The sequence below is a fragment of the Falco rusticolus genome, chromosome 13, assembly GCF_015220075.1.
Source record: "Falco rusticolus isolate bFalRus1 chromosome 13, bFalRus1.pri, whole genome shotgun sequence".
In the NCBI taxonomy this organism is placed as follows: domain Eukaryota; kingdom Metazoa; phylum Chordata; class Aves; order Falconiformes; family Falconidae; genus Falco; species Falco rusticolus.
The window spans coordinates 12,599,072-12,621,404 of NC_051199.1; the positions used below are offsets into that span (position 1 = coordinate 12,599,072).

General features: G+C 36.9%; 1 protein-coding gene and 1 long non-coding RNA gene across 2 annotated transcripts in view; one reads left to right on the plus strand and one right to left on the minus strand.

Moving 5' to 3' along the window:
• Window positions 1-22,333, minus strand: part of DNER (delta/notch like EGF repeat containing) — a 139,459-nt gene that overhangs the window by 17,976 nt on the left and 99,150 nt on the right. The window contains exons 8-9 of the mRNA XM_037407081.1: window positions 11,667-11,891; window positions 743-865 (exon numbers count right to left, since the gene is read on the minus strand). Of these exons, the coding sequence (XP_037262978.1) occupies window positions 743-865; window positions 11,667-11,891 (348 nt within the window). The remainder of the gene's footprint in view (window positions 1-742; window positions 866-11,666; window positions 11,892-22,333) is intronic.
• On the plus strand, window positions 16,329-22,292 carry LOC119156783. The gene is made up of 3 exons (XR_005107286.1): window positions 16,329-16,396; window positions 19,180-19,338; window positions 20,165-22,292. It is a non-coding gene; the product is annotated as an uncharacterized LOC119156783 (long non-coding RNA).

A 22,333-nucleotide genomic window follows, 5' to 3' on the forward strand; every position in this document is an offset into this window, starting at 1 on the left:
ACAAAAAAAGGTATAATTTTAGCCTTCCACAGAGGGACATGTCACAGACAGCTTATATGTGCTATTCTGTAAAGCTGAAATCCACTGCAAGATAAAAGATTTTGTACAGCAAAACACATACTTTTCTCCTCTATTTTATAAATTACTTAAGAAATGCCACAGACCAATTCCATTCAAAAATATCCAGGAATAGCTGCAGTTCACATGGGGAAGTAGTTACTGACCTACTACTATGTCTGGGCTTTACAATCTTCTAAATGAATAATCAACATAAAACTTTCATTTTTACTCCTTGTGTTCATCTGTTTCAAATACTAAACTTTTATTAGTATGTTTTTAACTCACTTCACTGGAGAAAATAAACAAATATTTTGGAAAGCCCTCCACATTATGGCTTCTAACTATAACTGATGAAAAATTTTATTTAACAGTTATGTTTTCTTCAAAAACCTCCTCACTTTCTAACATACCTTAAAAACAGCAGAAAGGTACACCTAAGAAAGACAGAGATAAGTCATTTGTCCCCAGACAAGGACATGCATTCCTCACAGAGCAGCTAAATCTGAACTACTCATTTGAATAAAGATTATAGGATCATGATCTACATAGAAGTTTGTTTCCATTCATTTTAGACGTGGGATTTATTTCTACTCCATGGATTATATTGTGTATCTCTATAACAGAACCTACCATAAAAAATATATAGAACAATTAAAAAAACAGGAGGCAAACCCCCTCCTACCTTCATATTCTGCAAGGCACACACACTCATAGCTGTTGACAAGGTCTCTGCAGGTGGCTCCGTTCTGGCAGGGTGCAGAAAGACATTCATTATATTCCTCTTCACAGTAAAGGCCATGGTAACCTACATCACATGAAGAAGAAATAAAACAACCTATGAAACACTTCTCAGTAAAAATTAACAATTAGGCAGCTATAGACTGTGGGAAGATGCTTGCTGATTGAAATCTACTGTGCAGACAGATACCTGTTAAGACACTGATTTTAAGGACATCTGTTGCCCAGGTGAAAATTACAAAAATGATCCTGGAAGCAGGGTGTTCTGAGAGAAGCTCCAGCCCCAGGCACTGCCCCTGCGACAAGCCACAGCCAGGCCGTACGCACTGAGGCTGGTGACCACTAGGAACAACGTGAATACCTGCACTCTGATTGTAAAACAGAATAAACCAACATCAACGTATTTCCTAGCTTTCTTGGATCCTTGCATCAAAGCACTTTTCATCAAAGTGCTGATAATTGTGTAACAGTAGTTATAATGATAACGTATTTTAACTTTAATGCTGTGCAATGTCAAAACACTGTAGAAGCATTAAGATACTTGATTTTTTACAGTATTCCCAAGCCATAGGCAGATATTATGGTCTGATTATGCAGATATAGAAAGTAGGAGCACAGAAAAGCTACGAGATCTGTTAATGGCCACTGAGTCATTTGTATCATGAGGTAAGAAATAAGGAGTTAATCTACTTGAAATAGCGCTTTTCTCATTATTTAATGTGCCATACAATCATTAGTCTTAACAGTAGTTGAAATGACTTTGTAGACATAGTGTATCAGGTCAAAGTAGCACCTACTTACATTAAGAAACAACATTCATTAGGATTATGCAACTGAGGAAACGCTAATATATTTGCCTAATAATATTGGTTACTTGGTATTAAATATGAAGAATCATAAGCCTTGTAATTTTGAAGGCTATTTGAGAGTAAGAACCTTATTTAATTCCTTTTCAATAGACTCATGGTATACTTCTGTTAATGAAAAGCTTTCTCACTTCTTCCCTGTTACTTTTTTCTTTCTTTTTTTCTCAGTCTAAATTTATAGGCAATTAATACAGCAACAAAAAAAAAAAGAAGGAAAATAGATTGGTCATAACGCTTAGTAAGTACAAATAATGCATTTAAACGCAACATAAACACTTCTTGCTTCATCCCAATAGATGAGCATTAGCACAGAAGAATTGTAAAACCGCTGGTATGTTTGACCAGTGAAAAACAGCACCAGGGAATTTGCTCAATTCTTTCTAAATAGTTGTCTCCCCCTCTTTGGGGGCACAGGGACTGCTTCGGAATTACCCAATGACCTTGAGGGGAAGGTTCAGAATTTAATAGGTTAAACAGAATATGTTCTTATCTTTTTGGAAGTACAAATACAAATAGTACAAATATTTCTACTCAAACATGCATGTTTCATAATGTTTACCCCCTTCCTGGAAATTACAGCAAATAATCAAGTGACCAGACTTTCACATTTTCTACATCTCCAACTGTTAGCTTCGTGCTGCTAACTACAAGTGCTAGCATCTGACCTGGGGCACCACACAGCATACCTCTCTCAAGCAAGCCAAAGATGTGCAGTTAACATCACCTCAATTGACTGGATAATTAGCACAAATTAGTGCTTCAGATGTTTTAGTAAATGGTTTGGCTTCATGAAACCATAGCACTACCTCTTCTTTACCCATCCATGAAAAGATGAGGATAGAAATTCTAGCCCATGCTGTTGTCCACAGAGTAATGCCAGAGACTCTTTATACAGTAGTTACTGTGCACTCTTTTTTCCTGTTGGGCCATTATTTTATAATATATGCCTGGTACTGAAAGCAATGTAGGCTGGGATTTTTTTTTTTTTTGTTTTGTTTTAAACAAAAGCTTGCCTCTATTTGTCAACGTTGCTCAATATTCTTGAAATTTCATTGTGATGAAGGTCTATATTACAAATTTGATTCTGCACAAAATTGTCTTTTCACAGGAAAGGGTTAGTTGGACTAGTAGCTTAAGAAACATTTCAGAAACACTTTCTCCAAAGATGTTAGCCAGGCAATACAGAATTAATTATGGTGAGTGTTACGGATTCTCTTAGTAGCCTATGATTAAGTTTAGCTTATGACGAAGGGAAATATCCTTATGTAGCGACATCTGTAGCCAACATAAGAACCACCAAAATCAGAAAACCTAAAAGAAAAACATAAGGGAATTCCCTGTGTTGAACACAGATGTAATTAGATATTTTCAGAAAAAATGCTTTCCACTTCTCACCTTTCAAAGCGAACAGAGGGAATTTTGTGACTCAATAGTTGTCTGGTTTCCAAAATCAACATGAACTATAGTATCACCTCCTTAGTTTCCAGGCTGCCCACACTGTCAGGCACTGCACACAGTGAGGGAAAGAGGTTTTCTCTCTCCACGAGAGGGCAGATCTCTCCTACACACGATTTCACCCTCCTCGTCCTCACCCTGGTGCCAGCAGCTCCCTTCTGCTGGGACTGCTGTGATGGAGAAAGTGCTGCCTCAGGCCCAGGCACCCCAGGGGAAGGCACGGTTCTCCTCAGGGAGCTCAGAGGCACCATGTCATGCTTAACAAGCCTTTCTCTTTGTATTACTGCTTTTAAATTATGGTGATACATAAAACATCTATTATACTATTCATATAATTTATATCTTCAAAAAGACTACATAAATAATTGCTATATTTTTGTTAAAGGATTTACTATTCATATAATTTGTATCTTCAAAAAGACTACATAAGTAATTGCTATATTTTTGCTAAAGGATTTAGATGGAAACAGAAGTTTGAGTAGATAACTTCAGAATAACAGATTCTAGTATTGTTGCTTCCTGTCTTTCTAGTAACATTACAGTTCTGCTGCTTTTGTGTTCACAATGCCAAATGCAGCTATTTGCCTCTTTTGTGGTGTATAACATTTCTGTGGACATATTCAGAAAGAAAGAACCAATACCTACGTGAACAGCACTGTGTCCTGAGCAAGAAAAAACAACACTTTGGGCATTGCAGCTCCAAAAAGGGCAATTAATATTACCAAGCTTTTTTCCCCCAGGTCACTAGAAATTGGGTATGCTTTCAATAACAGCATGAACTCAATGAGAACTTGCCAGTAACAGTCCTATTCTGATGCGTGCTCCTTGGAGACTGGGGAATATACAGAAAATCTAAAAAACCCTCTAAAATAAACATGTCCCTTCATTACATCTTCTCTACATGATTGTCCCTCAGCTACTGGTCTTTACAAAGGCAGAAACAGATCTGTTGCCACTATCCTCTGGATTCCTAAATCTTTTTTTTCTTCTTCGTAAGCAACAAGAAGGCTGCCTTGAAGAGGTCAGGATATTTGCCTGATGCTCTCTGGTATGCTTTTCAGACAGCTACACGCCAAGCTGTACTGTCTTTGCACAAGGCTATGTTAAAAACTGCAAAGCGAGAAAACGTGAAAGGCAGCACACAATCTGTGTCACACAGGCTGGTGAGAAGCCATGGGGTTTGTCAAAGCCTTTGAGAGCAGTTGACAGAGCAAAAGATACAGCAGTGCAACCTTTTGAGAATACCTTCACTATCAGGTTAACAAAAGAGAGAGAGGGAGAAGCTTACAGTCCCTTTATAAATCAAGAAAGAACAAAGTTGAAAGCTTTTGAAGCTTTCTTAGACACTAGCTCCTCAACAGTGATGCCCTGGGCTTACCCACACTTAACAGTTCAGCAAATCAAGGCATCAGGACAAAAGCCCATCTTGATGGGAAGGTCTATTGGGATACAACGCGAGAGCGCTCTATTTTTCCAGGGAACAGCATCAGTTCATCTGTATGGCTGCTCACTAACAGAGAGCTGTGTGTTATATAGTCAGGAAATAAATGTGTTCAGTTAATGCCTGACCTCATATAACAATTAAATAGGAGAAAGAGAGAAGAGCTGCTCCAGATGGCAGGAAGGTCAGAAGGCATGCTTACCAGCCGTAGCCAGATTGCATGGAGGGTTGTCTTAATGTAGAAGTGGGAAACAAGGTGAGGAAACAGAAGCAATAAAGGGCTCACAGACAGTCTAGAACTGGAATTAACCTAAAGTCACTTTTCCAGAGCTTGCATTTCCTGCCCCGGTTCCTAAATGTGGGAAGGGAAAATACAAAAGAAAAATTGCTGCTGCTGTGATGTTTATTGTACACTACAAACATGGCACTTGCCTCTGCAAAGGCACTGAAATAAACCTGCACTCCTACAACCATCCATCAAGCTCCACGATCGAAAAAAATCACAAAAACCCAACAACAAAACCAAGTGCAGAGGAAACATACTCCATGGTCATACTCCTGAAGTACCATTCAGATCCTGTAGAGTTTTTTCTGGCACCCCTCTTTTTTTTTTCCCCCTCCCCCTCCACCACATGTTCTATATGTGCTATCATATGTATTTATAAAGTAGAAGGGAAGTGTTAATGTCTGTACATGTGCTTTGTAGTTTCAAACTCTATGCCCCTCTCTTTAAGAAAGCCAAATACAGAAATTTGCTGCAACATTAAGCTATTCATTTTCTAGATAGATTTCTTCACATTAGGCCAGACAAAATTGAAAAGAATATATTAAATATTTGCTTTTGAAATTGATAATAGCAGCTCTATTAAAATAATGGAATATAAAGAGAAAAAAGTTTTAAGAGGAAAGGTTTAAGAGGAAGAAGAAACTGCTTTGGGATTCAGGGACTAGATAAACTTTCTATGAACACACACAATGAAGTCCCTCGGGTTTCACAAACCAGGCTCTAGACAAGCAATCCAACGAACAAGCATAAGAATTTTTATCAGGATTAGTTCTTTAACATGGGGTAAGCATGCAAGCACATGGCACAGGCTATGAATCTAATGTCCAAACACTGGGTATTTCTTTGTTACCTGTAAAGGGCCAGGTGATAAGTATCAGTAATTGAGGTGTGTAAGCATATAACTAAAGATTTAAAGGTAAATTTTTCATGTGTTATTGAAAAATCACACACATAATGCAAAGTAGGTATGGTTGCACAGGCTTGTGAATTCCACACAGCCCTCTCAGCAGACATTTGAAAAATAAGTACGTTCAAGTTGGAAGTAACTTACAAATTTCCCCCCCCCATTCTGGAAATAAGAACATTGAAAAGTATTAGACTGCTTTCCAAGGTAATTTACAGAAACTAGCTTTTCTATACAAACTATTAGATTACGTAGGTTATCCATGACAACACCCACAATAAAAGCCCACACATTAAAAAAAATAGTTGTAAATGACTGTGTGTGTTCTGAAAATTGTGCAGATATGCAAATATATTAACTACCATTTATCATTTTTCAAATCTGTACACTGGCCAAAAAAAAGCATGGAAACCAGACTGCCTGCCAAAAAAGCAGGCTTCCACAGACCTTGGGCTAATTTGAACTGTTTAAAATTCCTCTCTTGCTTAATTTTTGAGGCAGAAGTAACACAGATGAAAATGCAGCTGACACTATGCCTGCTAGTAGAAATGGTGCATAAAGGTGCATAAAAAACCAGTGCATTCAGGTCACACATATAAGCAAAACTCTGCAGCGTTTTGCTTGTGTAATATGAAATGTTATCCTCTGTAAAATACCCCAAAAATAAGAACATGGCATCCTAGAGTTGACACACAAAGTGGCAGGTTCTAAAGATTTTAAAACAGTATGTTTCAGATATATTGTACAACCAATATAGAAGAGTTCGGAAATGTCATTTAATAGGCTTACCATTAATATATTTAAAAAAAAAAAAAAGAAAAAAAAAAAAAGAATTCAGGGACATGTCTGAAAGTGAAAGACGACTAGTACAATGAAGTCAGAGGTCTAGGAGCTGGCACACCAATGCTGAGAGCCAGAAAGCCTCGGGGTCAAGACACACAGATTTCTTTCTACTAGCGTATGGTAATATCTTTATTTAGTTCAGTATGTTTATTATTAACCCTTGATAATGCTACTAAACTGCACACAAATCTCATTCATCCACCATACAAGTAATGTAACCACTGAAATCTCTCCAGGCAAAACTGTAAATAGAATCCAGCTTTCTAGTACACCAGAGATGTAATCCATCCACTCTATCAAACTGCTTTTTGATAGAGATACCAAAAATTTATTAGACCATGCTCAATAGTCATTACTTCAGGGCTTTTTTGTTTAGGAATTGCAACCTAGGAATCCTCAAGTTTAATTGCTCGTCTGCCTTACATGTAATAATTACACAAACCACTGGCAAAGTTTGTGTTATGATGCCTCCTGAATGCTGATCTACGCAGAAGTTGACTCCCATTTCTCTACTATCCGTTTAATTGATGGGAAAAACCTCTGAAGATACTTGGTTCAAATTCTGCTGCTATGACTTAAAAGAACTGGAAAAAAAAAAAACCATGATGGTATGTTCATAATAATCAAAGAGCACAAAAGAAGGAAATCAATGATTCGTACTATTCCTATCTTGCTACCACTTAGGTGCAGTTCTTTAATGGTCTTTTGAAATAAGTTATCCAAGTTTTTAAATTATTGACAGATGAATGACAAACTCACACAATTTGGCCTTTAGTTCCATCTCTATATGAAGCAAGTAATGCTATTTGTAGAGGGAATTCCTTCCAAAACAAATTGTCATTTCAAAAAGTGAAGTTTACAGAAGTCAAAAAATAAATTACTTTTTTTAAATATCCCATTAAATTTCACACATGGAGCGACACAACAGGTTTAACTGAAGAAGTGCCATGTTTGGTTTTGGATGCAACCTCCACGGCTTCTCATCTGGCTAACTTTTACGTGCACAAATATTATTTAAATAAAAAGAAGTTTCCATAACATAAGAGGTCTGAGACTACTTTTGAGTCCTGAGAGACACTGAATGAATTTGAACAAACCTAACCAACAAGTATTAATTAGGTTTAGGTGACAAATTTCAGAAAAAGAGCTTTTATTTCTCCAAGAATATTTAACTAGATTTTTGTTGTTTGAACCACAGGCAAAGAACATGCTGAAAAAGATTAAAACTTCCTTGGTTTACTTGGAAAAAGAAATGCCTAGTTTTTCCTACCATGGATGTCTCGGGGAAGGCCACTCATGCTGGACAGCTCCCAATACTACAGTGCAGAAATTGGATCCCTTTTTATAACGGAGTTGGGAAGAAATTTTTTTTTAGACTAATTGGGAAATTCAGGCTTCTGTTGATTTACCTGCCCATCACATATACAAAGGTAGGCTATCTCTTCTTGTGTTCTGATTTCTACAATTCAAAGCATTTGAATCCTGACAATTCTTTTCAGAACATCCCAGAGCATACGCAGTACTGATAATCTTAAAAATGCCCTTCATCAATCTCTGTGTTTTTCAGGCAGCTGTGGTTTCAGTCATATATTAAAAACCACTTACAGGTCAAAACACATTGATACATTTTGATCACGTGTTGTCCAGACGCAGGCAGCTCCTTATCTCAATAGTTTCTCCACCTTCTGTAGAGATTTCTCTTGACTGGGCTCTAACTGCTTGTACCATTCAGTAGCCAGAAAACCAGTAGGTTTTTGTTACAGCTCCAAAGAAGTTAACAAAATACTTGCTGGCCAGTCAGGGAACAGGTTGATGCCACCAACTAACTTTCCTAGTCCTACCTGTTGAGCACTTCTTTTTCAAGTCTTTCCAGATTTTTTTTATAAATGTCAAACCTTTTTTTCCACACTGCACTCCCTTTACTATTTAGTCCTTCTGGGGACTGGGTGGGGAGAAGAATACCCCAAATGAAGGGATAAATATTAAATTATTGAATTCTCGGTTCCAGAAATGAATTTAGGAAAACAGCACCTGGCAATTTCAACTACCTGCAATCAAAAAGATATTTTGTCAGACATGGAACTAATTATCAACCGATATGAATTCTATTTTTTGCTCTTGATAGGACAGGATATGCCAGCTTTATTTAAATATGATTAGGCCTGTTGCTCTTCATCTCAATACCCAATCCTTTTCTCTAAGGTTTCCTCTATTATGCAAATGAACAGCAAAGCAATTAAACACTTCAAAAAGGAAGACGGAAAATTTGCAATGAAAGAATTACCATCTTCACCTCCTGAAATATATATAAAACAAACCACATGTTAGGAATACTCTTCTGCATTACATAATGTTGTTATTCTGTTCAGATGAAAACTGCCCTCACCGTTCAAGGAAACATCTGAGTGGAAAACATTTGAGGTCACTTAAAACATCTGGACCTATCTTGCCACAAAAATCTACCTACCCTTTGGTTTCTGAAAAGTTGCAAGCAGAAGAATTGAGGATGCTTCCTGAAAAACTGTCCATAAAATGGAGGCTTTTTGCTGGTATGTTTGTTTGGTTATTGTTGAATAAGTTAATATGTCTCAACAGCTAAAGCTCTTACACGAGATACTTATAATCCTGTAGGTATATATACACCTGCTGGACAACATTATGAATGAATTATGAGATAACATTGCTATGGTATTGTCTGCATTTCACTTTAAGATTTTTCTCCTTTATAAAAAGTATTATGTAATTTAATTATAAATCTGTCAAATCCAAACTATAGATTTCCACTAGCTTCTGTTCTTATAAGTACCTCTCTAAAACCAACTTATGGTTCTTTCAATGTCTCTAAATAGCAGTGATTAATTCTGAGACTTTCTAAAAATGCTGCATTAGTAGGTTTTATTACAAACTCCCCATATCCACAAATAAAACCAATCCATTCTGGTGGAGAAGCAGCTCAACACAAAATACACAGAAGGCTAGTGTTTTCCATACCTGTTAAATTCAGACATATCAGAATAAATGTAAGAAAACTAGACAATCTAGAAATGCCAGGACTGCTCAATGAACTGAATCCCAAAAATTTCCTTTTTTCAACAGGCTTTACAAAACTTAGTCAAAACAGACCACTGTTACAGCATGCTCTGGATCAGGATAATTGTATTACATATGTAATATGTAACTGTACTAAGTACTATATAGCCAGTTGTCTAACCTGTTACAAAAAAGCATTTTCGTTCCAAAAATCAAAACATACTGCAAGAAAAAAAAAAAATACTAGCAAAAAAATTGTGAAACAACACAACCATGTGTTGGCTTCCCTCTCAGGATAGCATACCTGAATGAAAATATTGCTGCACAACACAAAGCCTTATGAGGAAGTATTCATAACACTGAAACCTGTTCTTCCCACATTTATTGATTTGATGAGTGATGGATGGCTTATTTTCAAAAATCAATCCATAATTCCTACTCCTTTCATCCTTAAGCAGTTTCAAACTTTAGTCTCAACATTTGGAAATTTCCTTGAAGATCGCATGCATCACTGAAGGCAACACTTTGAAGTGTGCACTCAATATAACATCCAAGACAAAGACATCATCTGCTAAATCTTGTGTCTTCAGGGACCTTTCTTCAGATGAGCTACCAGTTTTATGGGCTACGGAATCTTAGATAAAACTCATTCCTTTCAAGGAAAATAGAGTTCTCTACATTTCACCTTGCTTTAAAGCCAGAAGCAGCGGAAAGCAGTGACATCTATCTTCCTCAAAATGCCAATAATACATGGAAGTCAAATTAAAGAGTTATTTTACTTTCTTTTTGTCCTAAGCCTCACTATCCTAATGTGAGGTGTTCTAGGCTTCTTTCTTGGGAGAAACTTCTTTTTGGAATAAAAGAAGCTGACTTCTTTCGACACACAGAATAAAAAGAAAAATCTGGATGGATGTGGCATGTAATAATGTTCAGACTTGCCACCTACAGGACTACTCGCGTACTTCAGGCAAAACCTTTGCAATTGGTAGCATACCTGCACATCCTGCTAACTGAGAAGGAAGGAAAAAGAGCTGGAGAATTGTGACCGGTTTTCGACAAGGCAAGGCAAAGCAGCACAGAGAAGGTATTTCTCTGAAAAGAACCTTGTAGAACAACACACATGTCATAGCGTTATGTATATGTAGAGCTACTAACTACGTAATATCACTCCTTAGTTAATCCCTTGAACACTGATGATTTCTTTTTCCCTTAGATTCTGCAGTTTTCAAGTTTACAGGTTTATAAGAATATACCTTTTTTTAAAAAAAAAAAAGTGGCAAAATGATTCAAATGAAAACAAAGATTATTGGCTTTCACTCCATAAGTGCTTAAGCAGTAGTGGATGTGCAGCACATGGTATCATTCATTCTAACTGCTACTTCAGCTATTAATTATCATTGCTAAATGCATAAAGGGAGTTGTAAGCACCCCAATATTCAGTTACATTAATACAATGAAGAAAAAAATCTAGAGCTAAGCAAAATGCAACCCAGATACTATGCACTGTTCAGCTCTATTGTCACTTACCAGCTGAGTCTACTAGCTATACTCACCTCAGAAGTTCCAGTGACACTACTTAAGAGAGTTAATTTATGCAACCAGGAATGGCAGAACTCAACCCTTCAGGGTAACCAATTATTTTTTTCCTTCTCTACCTTTCTTTGTTCAGCTACTTTGTTTCTACTCCTTCCTCAATGATTAGCACCACATTTCCCATTCTCTCTACCAAATTTTGTAATTCCAATGACACTGATACCTCGCCTTAAAAAGATTTATCCTGCAGGCTATGGTTTTATAATACAGCTGTAAATATCAACAAAGCCATGTGGATCTCAATGGGTATTTTCAGTGCTCACTCTGCAATTTTTGATTTTCCAAATAGAATGTGTAGATTCCTATCTTTATTTCTAAACAGACAGAACATCTGCTCAATGTGTATTATTCACTGAAAAGAAAAAAAATTGAATTAATTTTAAACTATATATGGAATCTACATATAAAATATTAGAATATTTACAAAACATCTAAGTGTTTGGTACAAACCAGGGATACAGAGGCATCTGTAGCTGGTTCCAACACTGCGACAAATGCCATGTGCACAAGGATTCAGAGCACAGAAGTCAATCAGCTGAGCACATGTAGGTCCTGTAAATCCAGGACTACAACTGCAGGAGAAGGCAAGTCTGTCTGCGTAACAGGTTCCATTGTTCTGGCAGGGAGATGACACACAAGGGTCTATTTTGTCTTCACACGAGGTTCCTAAAAACCCTAAAAGAAATAAATGGTTTTGATAAGTAAGCATTCTTCTATACATACAATTTTAATAACTAAAGCAAGTTAAAAGCCATTGATATACCTATATGCAGATTTTTTTAATTCTAGAAAAAAATATTAAAATACAGATTTCCTATATATATTAAACTCTATTTTTACCCATTAAACATGGTATGATAAAAGATGTTTCAGGTAGAACCATACTATGATATGATTAAGGCAGTGAACTGCAAAAATGTTTGTTCAAACTAACAGTGTTTATCCACTTTCCAGAGTGCATCTGACTAGAGAAGTAGAAGAGATTTTCTAAAGATCAGGAACAGACTAACCTGGAAAAAAAAAAGAAAAGCCCAAACTGACCTTTTTTTCATTACTGTTAATGTGTATGGTAAGAATAACAACCTCTGAAGCAGCACATGAGTTTACTTGAACTTCAATAGCTTCAATATTTTAAGAGAATATCTTTTACAAAAGCATACTTCTCCTTAGCAGGAGACACAATGATTTATTGAAACAACAGCATGTAAAAATTAGGTATAAAGAAAAGGATCTTCTTGCAAGGGAGTTTTTTTAATCAGATGTAGAAAATATTTGAAAAAATTGCAGTATACAATACACATACATTGCATACATAGCAACATGACAGATGGTTGGTACCCAAAAGCAAGTCAGGAAAGTATATTCAAATTCTACCACCCTTCCAGAAGAAAAGAGAAAACTGTCTTTTCCATTCAATTCTAATATTTTTTTACTGAATATTTGGTCTGTCTGTACAGACCATCACTTTTCAGGCTTAAAGTTCTCTGGAATATCCTACTTTGTAGAACAGCTCTTAACACTACAACAGACTAATCACTGGGACTCAGAAATTAGAAGCAAATCAAGCCAGCCTCTACTCAGGACCCAGCAAACTAGCTTTACCATCCTACTCTAACAAAAAGTGTAAACTATTTCAGTTGTGCCAGTCTAAAAGACGAAAAACAGACCGCATTGCCACTGCTACTCAGGTGACTGTAGCAACATTTCAAACACCAAGGAAAACAACTAAATGCATGAAAAAACATGCTAGGATTTGAAAAATATTTAATCAAAAAGACAGAAAAGCAAATTAAGAAAACAAACAAACATAAAACCAAAAAAGCCAACCACAAAATGTACCCAATGGTGAGAGAAAGGATGAAGATGGAAGAGATGTCTCTTGTTATATAGCAGCCTGCCATGACTCAGAGCATGAAAACAAAACAATGACAGGTGACACTTTGGATTAACACTCAATATTGAAACCTTATCCCTGATGGAATTAAACAAATTTTTGGCCTTACTTCTATAGCCTCACTGCTGGATTAAAAGCAGTTGATGTATTAGAACTGAGCCCCTGTATTGTGTAAAGCTTGTGATGAATACCAAAAGTGAGACCAAATACCATATTCTATGCATACTTTACAGCATCTCATTATCTTTTACTGACTCAGTAAATATTTTTGTTTTAAACAATGTCATTCTACATTTCAAGCAAGGTACAATTCATCAGCAAATAGTTTCTAGTTAATTTTGACAGATGTGTTACTTTCTGGGCATTTTTATTTTCTTTTCTAATTATTCACGATTCACATTTGGGGAGCTAAACTGTAACTTTCTTCAACTGTAGCTCTCGCACTGTAACCATGGGAAGCAAGCTGGCATTTCTGAAAACAAGTGCATAAGAAATAGATTAAACTCCATTTTAAAGCATAACAAAAAAAACCCAACCAAAAAACAACAACCAAACATTTACTAAAAGGCTTAAATTCTATAGTTTGTTCTTCATTGATTAGATTTGTTGAAAACCTGGGGCAGAAAGATCTAGTGCACTGAGCATAGTCTGTCAACTTGACTGAGCTCCAAGACTTGAAGAGGAAGCGAGGGCTGAGATAATCAGCCTGAAGACATTCAAATTTCCAGTAAACACCAAAAAAAAGGGAGACCAGCAATTAATTTTAAATATCCTGAGGAATTCCTTAAGGAGACACACTCCATGTTTTATAGATCCACAAAAGCTCAGTGAACTGCATCAGAAAGAGAGGGAAATGGACTTTCAAGAAAGCTGAGTAACCCACAGCGAGTGTACTACACATATCTACTCAGAGAATTAACAAAACTTAGATTATTGTAACTAAGAAAAAGATAGAAAGGCCACAACCACCCTGTGAGTTCCAGACAAAACTAAGATATTCTTGGCCACTGTTGGCAGCCGGATTTTAGGAGCATCTTCAAAATATTAGGTCCTGGACAAGTGACTTAAAAAGCCACGTTTCCTTCATATGTTCATAAATGTTTCGTCACAGCTATGGAATGAAAAGCAAAGAAAAAATAATCCAATTTTTAAAAAATAGTAAAAATAATAATAAAGAAACAACTTACAGATTAAACGTTTAACAGTTTTGTCATAAGTAACTCAGCAACAGACTAGGAAAGAAAGGCAGGTCTGGCAGGGCACAGGCAAAGAACAGGCAAGAGCTCCTGCCCTCTCCCTTTTGCTGTCCTATGGCTCAGATCGCTTCATGGGCTGTATCAGGATGGCCTGTACACCCATGTTCAAGAGGGAGAGCTTAAAAACAGATGCTTTGGAATCCTGTATTAGGGGGGTCCCTCCTGCAGACGGCAGCTGCAGAACTATCTGAAACCGAAAAGAATAGAAACCCTAAAATCAAGAATCAAACTGCAGCAATGGTTTTCTGACAAATTCAAAAAGCCTGTACTGTTACCATAAAAAAACAAGCAGATTTATAAGAATCAGGAAGGACTTTTAACTATCACCAGGAGGAGATCAGCCAATGAATCTGGTGAAATTGCTACAGTAACTCTGAAACCAGATTAAAAAGGATCAAAGAGATCTGAGGTCACACAATGACACTAATGCTGCTTTACTACAACCTTTGCAATAATCTTCCCTACAAAGAGAAGCTTACTGGCAGATGGCTAATGTTTCAAGTGACAAAGCACTTCAAGAACATATGCAGGTTTAAAATACATTAAAACATGTTGCCCTTGTGCTATCTTTGACTGCACTGTGAAATGTGTTTAGTTGATTCTGGAAGTTCAAATCTTATGTATAAGTTAAATATCTGAAACTACTCAAAACAGGAGTAGTTACACGTCTGAATTGAAGATCTATTATTTTGGCATTTCTGAATGTACATTTAAAACAATATCAATAAAATTGTTGAAAGTAAATAATGCAAATCAAATTTAAAAATCAATTTCAGAGGTGTATTGATTGCAAACAATCAAATTTTGGGGAAAAAATAATAATCAGGGTTAGTTATCTGTAGATAAATATTCCTGGAATTGTTCTTCAGCCAGCTAGCATAAACCCAACTCTGCATCTAGGTCGTTATTGGTGTAACAGGGACATGACTGAAATGTAAAGATTATAGGTGAGTTGAAAGATCTGAATGCAAAATTTACCAAAGGAATAACACAGAGGGTAAAGGGGAAAGGCAATATTACAAAAGATTCATACTGTATAGAGAACACAACACAATATTTGTGCTTACACACATCAGACTATTCGGCTAGTTGTCAAGAAGAATAGCAGTATTAAGCCAAGTGATATCCTTTATATATTGCTACAGACCTCCAGGGCAGTGATAGAAATTAGATCAGAAAATGGTTTCAGAGATAGAAAAGCTCTGGATAAAAGCCAGATTTCTCATCATGGTGGGATTTTAATTACTTGGCTATTGAAAGCAAGAGAGCCATGTACAAGTCAAGGAAATGAAACATTTTCTGAAGATACCGTACAATTGCTTTTTTATACAGTCTGCAGAAGAACCGACTTTCCTGAATGTGATGTTTTATTCCAAGAATTACATAAATGTGAAAAATTAAGTCTGTGAATTGCCAGGACTTGTGACTACACAACCTTTAAATTTTAAATACAGGGATAAATATTGAAAGAAATACTGGCAACTTATTATTTTTTTCTATATGAAATTGTTTTGTGAGGAAATACAAGAAGTCCAATGGTGTTTCACCAGAATTCTGTAAAAGGAAAAAAGACGCTCCATCATAAGGAAACAAGAAGTCATTAAAATGTAGTTTTAAGATTTGGATTGAAATTCACCCAAGCTAAGTCCTTATGGATAAAGATGAACAGAGGCTAAACCTGTTAAAGCATTAAGGAGAAGTCTATTAAAAACAAGAGCAATTTGGGAGGATGCCAGGTAAAAACATTAGAATAGCAGAAAGTACCAGAAACTAAACAGCCATAAAAAATTTTAATTAAGAGCAAAATGTTCTTCAGGTAAATTAAACTCTGTTATGGTAATATGAAGAATTCTGCATTCTCCAATCACCAGTAACCTTGAGTAATCTTCCATACGCAACAGCTGCGTGACCTAGTTTCCTGGAATCAAGATAACAGGTTTATTGTATTTAAACTTAAAGAAGTTAGAATCACATCTACAAGATATGCTATAGAAAAAGGCTTTTACATGGACAATGAAGCCCAGAAAAAGGTAAGACCTTGAAACTTAAACTATTCTTAATGCAGCAAATAACTTCTGTTTTCCCACGCAATTAAAATTCACGGTGACAATGTGCATTTTCTAGCTGCTATTGCAAAACAACACACACCAATCACAACTTAACACCTTATATAGCTATCAAACTATTTTTTAAACTACAGAAACCACAATAAGAGCATTCATAAATTTTCTGCTTTCCAGTATTTCCAGAAATACCTTCAGGTATTTCAGGGCACTTTTGCTCAGTGTGTTGCCTAGCTGTAGTTACCTGCAGCTAGACAAATCAAACAGTCGATAGTAAAATAAAATCAGTCCTCAAACGTGAATTTCAAGTAATCTGTATGTTCAATTCCTAATCATAGCATTGTTATATCTCTGTCTCCTTTACCATTATTTTTTCCATTATTGCTGATGACTGTTTTTCAAAAATGTATTAATCTGAATGAAAAGATTTCTTCTGTCAGAGCTGTGACTGACCTCCGCAGAAAGAAAGTAGCAAAATCCCGAGAATCCAAGCTAGCTTCATGTGGTTGGCCAGCTGAATGCTTGCTATTTTTCTCAAACATTAATGTTTTCCTAAAACACTAAATGCAGTTCATCTGTACATATAATCAGGACATTAAAAATGCACGTAACAGAACTTTAGAAACATTTTGCAACAGAAGTTCATTTCTTTGTTATTATAACTGCTCTGTAATCATAATAACAACTTTGCTCAATATTGTCTGGCTTTGTTCAAAACCATATTCCACTACAGAATTATTTTAATATTGTCTTATGAGCAAAATTAACAAAGGCTCTTCAAATGTTTGAAACACATTAAAAAAATATATACACAAGCGCAGTCTTTCATTCCATCAACTTTAGAAAATGTGCACATGTAAGGAACAAATTAGTGAGACTTGCATTTCCTTACCATATGATCAGGCAATTTCATACACTTTTTTTTTTTTTTTAACCTCTACGAAAGATTTCAATGAATTTAATAACTACATAAATAAGGTTAACTAGCTTTTCCATTGCTGAAACATTTACTGTAACTTTATTTGCTTATTCCAACCAGCTTTTTTTATGTTTCTGATCATTATTTGTATGATGAATTCCACTTCAGGGTGCTCTGGGAATTCACATAACTTCTCAGTGACTTACAGAAAATGAAGTAACAAAACTTACAAATTGATGGACAGTACCCCAATCAACTCAAATAAAATGAATTAATATTACTGTCAATACAGTAGTATTTTTTACATTACAATAAATGGAAGAAAATCAGAGGAGATATTTAAGAGCGACATGGGTATTTATGGAATCATTCTGAATATTGATTTCAAATATCCATGTTAAGGTTGACAAATGTTTACTAACTGTAAGTTTTTAGAATTTCTAGAAATTTCTTTGCATGATCATTTGAAGGTAATACTTGCTAAATATTTCTTATCATAAAACTTCAAGGATGATGATCCACGATCCCCACCCCATTGTAAGTACATCCCAAATGTCCTTTTCATAATAATAAAAGGTCAAAATTTTGAACAAATTCCTCAGTCCTTAGTATTTCTTAAGCTTCTTCACTATAAATTTAAGTATAAAATCCAATTTTCTCTTCAGTACAGGTGACTCAACATTTTAAGATAGCAGTTTATTTTCTGACATATTTTGGACATTAAAGTCTACAATGCATCACACAGAAAATAGAATTTGCAAGCATAAAGAAATTTTCTTTACTAAAGGACTCTTAAGATTGTAAAACTGTCTAAAGAATAATCATGAAATGGTTATATCTGATCTAGACTGCTTTTTCAATGTCGCAGATCTCAACTTCTGTACACCATCACATGCTTCTTTCATGAACCACAGATCCCATTTGTAAAAGAAATACACAATCTTGAGATCATTCCTCGTTTCCATCTCATTTCTTTTTCTGCCATTTTTTTCTTTTCCCTTTGTGATACTTTCCATCTTCTCTCATCCCTTTCTGCCTAGCCACATTTTATCTCCACTCTTTTAGGTTTTACACATATATAAGCTCCTTGGCCACCTTTCCACCACTGTGCTGAACTAGCACTACAGAAGGGCAGGCATCTTCTCAGCAAGAAATTACTATTAAGCACATCAGAAGAGTAGCAGGAGAGCAAGAGACCTCAATTTAGAAAAATAGGGGTTTGGGGCGGGGGAGGAGGTGTTAATGGAAAATTTGAGGACATGCTAAAAATATCAAATCTGCAAGTTATTGCATCTGCAATTTTCAATTAAGTATCCTTTGTTGTAATTACAAGAATAACCACATCTCTTCAAAACCCAAACAAAAGCTCTCAAAATATGCCTCTATGAGAGGATAATAGAAGAAAGAAGAATCATGGGAAAGGCAGTCATCGGTAAATTTAGACAATATATTTTGTTAAATCAACCCTTTCTTTCCCTCCACAAAACACCTGAATGCCTGAGCTCACTGGCATTAGTAGATCTTCCAGAACAAGACAGAAAAGCAACACTTCATTGCCCACTATGCCCATTTAGGCTACTCCAGAGCAATAGTACTGGCCCTTGCAGGCAGATTGTGACACTTCTGCACCAACTCCTGCACCTTTATGGTGAGGACACCAGTAGGAGGCACAGCTACAAAGTGTGCACGCTTTGAAACAACAGTAGGTATTAGGGAGCCAGGGAGAACCTGTGGGGCTGCTGCTGAGTTGTCGCTGGCTTGCCTAAGAAGAGCATGCACACAAGATGGCATTTGTTCCTGCAAACCTAAGAATGATTTTGTCATGTTTAAGGAACTGAGAATCAGACATGGGACATTACAAGATGACTCTTTCTAAGGGAAATAACCCTGGGCAGTCCAGAAAGTGATTCCTGAAACATTCTCTCCCCTCCAAAGGCTTTTTCTGCATTGGAAATACTACAGGTCAAGGTACAACAACTGATTCTAACAGGTACTGTAAATGTACTTCAGTAAATATTTTTTTCTTGTGCTGCCCCAGTGCTTTTTGAACACATTTTTACCATGTGAGCATGTTAGACATACAAAGCAATCAAAGTAATAGCTCTTCCCCCAATTCTGTCCTTGCTCTATAGAAACACGGAAATTATACTGGGAGACTAGAACTGATAATTCTGCATGGAAGGTTTCAGACAGGTGAACCAACAAGCATGTCTGCTGTTGGAAGAAGGGTTTGCCGGAGTCAAGAAGACACTCAATATGAGTTATGCATCTTGCTCAACTTTATTAGTTTCTAACACTACTTATATAGAACCGATACACATGCATATTCGTAAAGCAGAAATATAATTGGTTAGTAGACTCTAAACGCGCGCGGTTCTCACACCCCTAATTATCATGACTAAAATAAGCATTCTATCCATGTAGCTAATTGTGTTGCTGTGCTTCAGCCTTGTAGTTTGTTACTCCCTATTTTCCCATACCGCTCCCTATCTTTCTTGGCCCTGCACCTGCTTTCCCAGCAGCTGTATCTTGTTACAGCCACGGCCTGTTGGCACAACATAATTACTCAGTCTCAGGATTCAAGAATAGCTCAAGGCTACCTTTCTCGTTATCTTCAGCACAGCAACTTCAGCACGATTCTGATTGCAGGCCTGTTCTAATACCAGGCCTGGATTGTGCAGATCTTCAGAGATTCTAAGGCCATGCCTCTGCAGCCATTCTTCTACAGTCTGCCTATCAGCAAAGTCTATATGCAGAGAGGTAATTCCTGAAGTTGCTAATTGCCTTTTTTATTTTTTTCTTCCCCCCACTGGAAGGGTCAAAAAGCACATTGTATCTTTAAGGAAAGTCCAGAAACCATAGAAAACCTCAGCTCCAAGCAGAAGAAAAGCACAGGTTTACAACACAAGAAGAACAGAAGTGCTACCAAACAAAAATACCGGAATACTGAGAAAATGGTACCAATGTGCCCAGAAGGAAAAAGAGCAAAGCATACAACCTAAATACTAAGATAGTACAACACAGTGCCAAAAAAAAGCCTAAAGCAGCGCACGCAACAGAAACAACTTGGAACTTACCAAACACAAATATGGATCAGTGGCAAAAAAAAAAAAGAAGATAAATATTCAAGAGACAAAGCAGGCAACAAGACGGTAGGTCCAAGTGGCATAACCAACACGAGTAAAACTGAGAAAAGACAAAAGCGAGTAACGTGGTTCTCCTGCACCAGAAATGCTGCTGTCGATAAGGGTGCTACACAGCCAGCAGCAGAGCATGAGGTAACCTCCGCGTCACTCCCTCTGGGGAGAGCAGCTCTGGAAGGAGATGAAGGGAAGGTTTTCCTCTCCTGCGCTCCGGGTCTCCCGTCCAGCACAGGGCCCTCGGCGCAGCCAGCTGGTGCACTTGCAAGAGCAGCGTGGCTGCCCGTGGCTGTGCCAGGCCTGCGGGCCAGGCGGAGCTGGCAGCCAGCCCGCTCCCCCTCACAGGCTAATTGCTGCTGGCATGAGCTCCCCGAGCAGGACAGCAGCCACAGCCCTGCACAGCAACCAAGGCACAAATGCCATTTAGCAGGGCACTGCAGAGCTACGGTACAAGCACCGTACCCCAGCCACCTCACCACTAAGTGCCCACAGCAGAGGACGGGTGATGTGGCCATCTAGGGACCTCAGCCCACCAGTAGCCCTGTCCCATGGCCATGGTCTCAAATGGCGGTAGGAGAGAAGTTGAGAGATGGTCAGCATATTCATTAGTAGGTCATCAGGAATGATCAATGAAGAAAAAAATATGGCAGTACTAAACCAACCAAAAATCCCAGCAGCTCTTTTTCCAAGTATTTGTTACTGGAAAGATCATTTCCTGCAAAACATCCTTGAAGATCCTTGAACAGATTCCCTAAGAAAAAACGCAAGACTGAGTCTAACATCTAATAATTTTCTCACTGAATTTTGCTACTAGTTATAAAGCTAACAATTTTCAAAATTCCTCTAAATGCAGATATGCACTGCTGTCAAAATGTCAGTGCCTCTGTTTCAACACAGCTGTTAAATGGGTCACTCATTAAAGCCTAACAGTCTAGAAAAGCCAGGAATCAGACTAAAGAAACCACAAATAATCTTCATTATTAAGCGAGTATACATTATCAGAGCAGTTATCAAAGGCTTGTGCCATTAGAGCAAGCGTAAGGTGCTGGCAGAATAAAACCAACACCCACAGATCAAGTAAGAACTGAAATATAATTAGTTCAAGGTTTTAATCTTCATTATAAATAGCTAATAGAATGCTTCATAATTGAGAGCTTTCACTCCTGTTAATTTTTTTATGAGCAATTTAGGCATCTGCCATTCCAGTCAGCAAATTGTTATGAAAGCATACACTTCAGCATCGTGGTGTCCTCATTTTACATCCTTACATGTACAGTGCTCACCAGTGAGAGTCACTGGAAGGCTTTCATGTAGAGAAAGGAATAAGGCCAAGTAGAAAGGAGAATGAATTAAAAAACTTCAAGGGATTGAAATGATCCCTTTACTTTTTGAATTATTACTCTTACACACATATTAACCAACTGACCCATATGCAGAAATATGCTAATACTACAAGGGAGACATCTTTTTCTCACACATTTACTGGGCAACACGAAAATCAGATCACACTCTAAGCCTCTTCAGATTCACCTTTCTCACAGTGCTGGAGCCTGATTTCTACTGTAGGGGTGCCAGAGAATAAGAACATTTCTGCTTCACATATGCACTGAAACTCTAAGCTCCCACCACACTTCATATACTATTGCTGCTTATACAAGGATTTCTCATCTGAAGGTTTTTTCCTGCTTACAATTATGGCCTAAGGCACAACTTTAAAAATATTCAAATAAATACATATATATATATAAATTAGAATATAAATTTTATAATATAACTGAAAATTTAGACTAAGTACTCCCTGCAAAACACCTGTTTGTCTGAGGTACTAGATAGGTTTTTGCTGTT